This window comes from Nanorana parkeri, unplaced genomic scaffold (assembly GCF_000935625.1).
Source record: "Nanorana parkeri isolate BGI_ZX_2015 unplaced genomic scaffold, ASM93562v1 scaffold1049, whole genome shotgun sequence".
Classification (NCBI taxonomy): Eukaryota; Metazoa; Chordata; class Amphibia; order Anura; family Dicroglossidae; genus Nanorana; species Nanorana parkeri.
Genome location: NW_017307317.1, coordinates 342,855 through 349,077, shown reverse-complemented (window position 1 = coordinate 349,077; position 6,223 = coordinate 342,855). Strand labels below are relative to the sequence as shown.

At 43.6% G+C, this 6,223-nt stretch overlaps 1 protein-coding gene across 1 annotated transcript in view; it reads left to right on the top strand.

Moving 5' to 3' along the window:
* The first annotated feature begins 4,854 nt into the window (after positions 1 to 4,854).
* TFAP2D (transcription factor AP-2 delta) overlaps positions 4,855 to 6,223 on the top strand; it is a 41,702-nt gene continuing 40,333 nt past the window's right edge. The window contains exon 1 of the mRNA XM_018567443.1: positions 4,855 to 4,902. Coding sequence (XP_018422945.1) covers positions 4,855 to 4,902 — 48 coding nt within the window. The remainder of the gene's footprint in view (positions 4,903 to 6,223) is intronic.

The following is a 6,223-nucleotide window of genomic DNA, read 5'->3' as shown; positions in this document are numbered from 1 at the left end:
CCCCCCCCCAAGTACCTACGGTCACTACAGTCCCCCGCCACCACTACGTCACTACAGTCACCCCCCACTAGGTAACTACGGTCACTACAGTCACAAGCCACCAATATGTCACTACAGTCACCCGCCACCACTATGTCACTACAGTCACCCACCACCCCTATGTCACTACAGTCACCCCCCACTAGGTAACTACGGTCACTACAGTCACCCACCACCCCTATGTCACTACAGTCACCCCCCACTAGGTAACTACGGTCACTACAGTCACCCACCACCCCTATGTCACTACAGTCACCCCCCACTAGGTAACTACGGTCACTACAGTCACCCACCACCCCTATGTCACTACAGTCACCCCCCACTAGGTAACTACGGTCACTACAGTCACCCACCACCCCTATGTCACTACAGTCACCCCCCACTAGGTAACTACGGTCACTACAGTCACCCACCACCCCTATGTCACTACAGTCACCCCCCACTAGGTAACTACGGTCACTACAGTCACCCACCACCCCTATGTCACTACAGTCACCCCCCACTAGGTAACTACGGTCACTACAGTCACCCACCACCCCTATGTCACTACAGTCACCCCCCACTAGGTAACTACGGTCACTACAGTCACCCACCACCCCTATGTCACTACAGTCACCCCCCACTAGGTAACTACGGTCACTACAGTCACCCACCACCCCTATGTCACTACAGTCACCCCCCACTAGGTAACTACGGTCACTACAGTCACCCACCACCCCTATGTCACTACAGTCACCCCCCACTAGGTAACTACGGTCACTACAGTCACCCACCACCCCTATGTCACTACAGTCACCCCCCACTAGGTAACTACGGTCACTACAGTCACCCACCACCCCTATGTCACTACAGTCACCCCCCACTAGGTAACTACGGTCACTACAGTCACCCACCACCCCTATGTCACTACAGTCACCCCCCACTAGGTAACTACGGTCACTACAGTCACCCACCACCCCTATGTCACTACAGTCACCCCCCACTAGGTAACTACGGTCACTACAGTCACCCACCACCCCTATGTCACTACAGTCACCCCCCACTAGGTAACTACGGTCACTACAGTCACCCACCACCCCTATGTCACTACAGTCACCCCCCACTAGGTAACTACGGTCACTACAGTCACCCACCACCCCTATGTCACTACAGTCACCCCCCACTAGGTAACTACGGTCACTACAGTCACCCACCACCCCTATGTCACTACAGTCACCCCCCACTAGGTAACTACGGTCACTACAGTCACCCACCACCCCTATGTCACTACAGTCACCCCCCACTAGGTAACTACGGTCACTACAGTCACCCACCACCCCTATGTCACTACAGTCACCCCCCACTAGGTAACTACGGTCACTACAGTCACCCACCACCCCTATGTCACTACAGTCACCCCCCACTAGGTAACTACGGTCACTACAGTCACCCACCACCCCTATGTCACTACAGTCACCCCCCACTAGGTAACTACGGTCACTACAGTCACCCACCACCCCTATGTCACTACAGTCACCCCCCACTAGGTAACTACGGTCACTACAGTCACCCACCACCCCTATGTCACTACAGTCACCCCCCACTAGGTAACTACGGTCACTACAGTCACCCACCACCCCTATGTCACTACAGTCACCCCCCACTAGGTAACTACGGTCACTACAGTCACCCACCACCCCTATGTCACTACAGTCACCCCCCACTAGGTAACTACGGTCACTACAGTCACCCACCACCCCTATGTCACTACAGTCACCCCCCACTAGGTAACTACGGTCACTACAGTCACCCACCACCCCTATGTCACTACAGTCACCCCCCACTAGGTAACTACGGTCACTACAGTCACCCACCACCCCTATGTCACTACAGTCACCCCCCACTAGGTAACTACGGTCACTACAGTCACCCACCACCCCTATGTCACTACAGTCACCCCCCACTAGGTAACTACGGTCACTACAGTCACCCACCACCCCTATGTCACTACAGTCACCCCCCACTAGGTAACTACGGTCACTACAGTCACCCACCACCCCTATGTCACTACAGTCACCCCCCACTAGGTAACTACGGTCACTACAGTCACCCACCACCCCTATGTTACTACAGTCACCCACCACCACTATGTCACTACAGTCACCCGCCACTAAGTAAATACGGTCACTACAGTCGCCCACCACCAGGTAACTACGGTCACTAAAGTCACCCGCCACCACTATGTCACTACAGTCACCCGCCACCACTATGTCACTACAGTCACCGTACCTTTCTATTAGTGACATGATATATATATACATACATACATACATACGCACATACACACAATTACCAAAATCTCACACAAGTCAATCTTTTAAAATCTACAACTTTCATTACAATATGCCGCCACGGAGGTCCTTGTTGCTGTGATAGGGTGACAACACTCTGTCCCTGTCTCTCAATTGTGTTAGTAACAAAATAAAAATGGATTGGCCACTAAAAGATTCCTGGCTGTTCTTTTTTTCTGCCACTAGATGTCCTCAGTCTGATGGACAGCATTATTCACCCCACTTCTCCTGAGCACAGGCTACCCTGGACCCACCCCCAGCTTGTGAAGGGACAGTGGAAAGGGAAGCAGCACAGTGATGAGCACATCTCCTGTCACTCTCTCGCCTCTTATCAGCATGCTTCTTGTTCTATCTATCTATCTATCTATCTATCTATCTGTCTGTCTGTCTGTCTGTCTGTATATCTATCTATCTATCTATCTCTCTATCTATCTATCTAGCTATCTATCTATCTATCTATCTATCTCTCTATCTATCTATCTAGCTATCTATCTATCTATCTATCTATCTCTCTATCTATCTATCTAGCTATCTATCTATCTATCTATCTATCTCTCTATCTATCTATCTAGCTATCTATCTATCTATCTATCTATCTCTCTATCTATCTATCTAGCTATCTATCTATCTATCTATCTATCTCTCTATCTATCTATCTAGCTATCTATCTATCTATCTATCTATCTCTCTATCTATCTATCTAGCTATCTATCTATCTATCTATCTATCTCTCTATCTATCTATCTAGCTATCTATCTATCTATCTATCTATCTATCGTACAGAAGAAAGGCTATTGTGCAGTAGAAGCAGAACCATCAGATGGATTCACTCCTTTTGTGTTTCCCTTTGAAACAAATAGAAATGCACCAAACAAAAAACACTCATTTGTGAATCCCTCCTTTTTAATCTTTTGCTGATTTCTGAAACTTCCGGACCTGTTGATATCTTCATCACTCTCATTACTGAATGCAGAGTGCAGCACACAGCCCCCTCATGTAGACTCTTTCTATTCAGGTCGGGATTCACTCTGCAGAGGGGACACGATGCAGCCCGGTATTCCGTCTTTTGTTTACACTGCTTAGTAGGCAATCCCCGGAACAATTCCTCTCCTTGTAAAACACAAAAACAATTGCTGGAGCTGTTAGAAATCTCCGGGTTTTAAGCAGCTTTCCTATATACTGTACACTAATATTATGTAGAAAATTCCGCTGCATTATTTATCAGGCTGTTGCATGTATTAATTATGAATCAGGCCTACTTTCAAAGAGTTTCACGCATACAGTCTGCGTGTTGTAGAAATCTTTATTGGTGTTGATTCACATATAGAGTCATTTCCAGCCATTAGAAACGCTGACTTCCTGCGCCTTTCACTGCATAGATACATGGATAGAGATAGATAGATAGATAGATAGATAGATAGAAAGATAGACATATAATACATGGTTGGTTGGTTGGTTGGTTGGTTGGTTAGATAGATGGATGGATGGACATATAATAGATAGATGGATATCTATCTATTATATGTCTATCTATCTAATCTTATTCTATCTATCTATCTATCTAATCTATCTATCTATCTATCTATCTAACTATTATATGTCTCTATCTATCTATCCATCTATTATCTGTCTATATCTATCTATCTATCTATCTAACAATTATATCTATCTATCTATCTATTATATGTATATCTATCTATTATATGTCTATCTATCTATCTATCTATCTATCTATCTATCTATTATATGTCTCTATCTATCTAATCTTATTATATCTATCTATTTAATCTATCTATCTAACTATTATATGTCTCTATCTCTCCATCTATTATCTGTCTATATCTATCTATCTATCTATCTATCTATCTATCTATCTATCTATGTATCTATATATCTATCTTTTCTATCTATCTATCTATCTATCTATCTATCTATCTATCTATCTATCTATCTATCTATCTATCTATCTATCTATCTATCTAACTATTATATGTCTCTATCTATCTATCTATCTATCTATCTATCTATCTATCTATCTATCTATCTATCTATCTATCTATATCCATCTTATGTACAAAAAGCAGACATTGTGCAGTAGAAGTAGAGCCATCAGAATTAGGCTGGATCAGGATTTTTGTTTTTACATGTTATTTTCTCTTCATTTTCTTCATGAACTGTTCTATTTAAAAAGGACTAACATGTCAATTTAAATGCTTTTCAACCCTTTCTTTTTGCACTTTTGCCATTTTTTTGTCACACTTCCACTTTCAGTTCAAGCCTGATATGTCCTTTTTAGATATATTGTAATCTAATTCCAACAGACAGTCATGTGACACAATGATTCCTCTGTAAACTTTAGGAATATTGGATGGCTGTAGCAATGTGTCGGTCCTCCTGACTTCTGCTCCATTGCCTCCATTGTAACATGCAAACTACAGACACAATAGAGGTCTGTGACACACAAGTAGCGGACAAGGTTGGAGCGATGACACTGCGTTACTTGCATGCTTTGAGGCAAGAAATCGGAAATCTGGTAAAATGTCACGGCTACTTTTTTTTTTTTTCTCAGAGCAAAAAAACAGAAGTTCCCGTCTCTGTTATTACATAGGACGGGATGATGTGATCCGGCTGTGCCGGGCAGAGGTGACAACTGTGCAAAGCTACAGGCAGGACTTTTCGGGTGCTGCCATGGATCCTCATAAGGAGCCGTGTACAAGGATCAGCCCTGGAACCATCACATTCTGTGTGGTCAATGTCTAGAAGGAGAGATAATACACCTCCTACATCTAAGAATCTGAAGGAGTTCTGCTCTAGGTTGTTCCTCCACCAATAGAATAAAGTCATTATATTTATAATCATGAGATTATACAGGTGAAACTCAGAAAATTAGAATATCGTGCAAAAGTTCATTTATTTCACTAATGCAACGCAGCCGTCTACCAGGAGATTTTGGAGCACTTCATGCTTTCTTCCGCAGACGAGCTCTATGGGGATGCTGACTTCATTTTCCAGCAGGACTTGGCACCTTCCCACACTGCCAAAAAATTTCTGAGATTGTGGATCTGGGTTTTCATGAGCTGTAAGCCATAATCATCACAATGATGACAAATCACGGCTTGAATTATCTTGCTTTGCATGTAATGAGTCTCTCTCATATATTAGTTTCACCGCATAAGTTGCATTAGTGAAATAAATGAACTTTTGCACGATATTCTAATTTTTCGAGTTTCACCTGTATAACCAGAATTATAAAGAGGTGCTGAGTAATTCAAGTTATATGTATGAGAGAGATATTTATCAGAGATATAGATAGATAGATAGATAGATAGATAGATATGGGATAGATAGAGAGATAGAGAGATGGACAGTATATAGTTGGATAAAAAGATAGAAGGAAGATGGGGGGGAGAGAGAGAATGAGAGAGAGAGGATGGGGGGGGAAGGGGGAGAAAGAGAGAGAAAGAATGAGAGGGAGAGAGAATGAATGAGAGAGAGAGAAGAGAAGACCGAGAGAGAGAGAGCGAGAGAGATAGACGAGAAAGTGAGAGAGCTATGAGAATGAGAGATTGATAGAACTAGACTCCAGCCAATCATAATTCCTAATTGTTCGTATTCTCCTGATGCAGATCTTGCAGAGAATACATAAAGTAGCAGTCTCTCGGTGTGTCAGTCACTCCTCTAATGACTTTATAGAAACTAATAATTTGGCGGAAGGATCCACAAGTAAACTCTGAGACAATGTTCATACTTTATTGTCGGCGTAAATTGAAACACGATACAAACACGACTGCGGCGCTCTCCTGGAAGCGCCTTACACCTTCGTCACATCTTCCCCGATCACCCTTTTGCAAGTG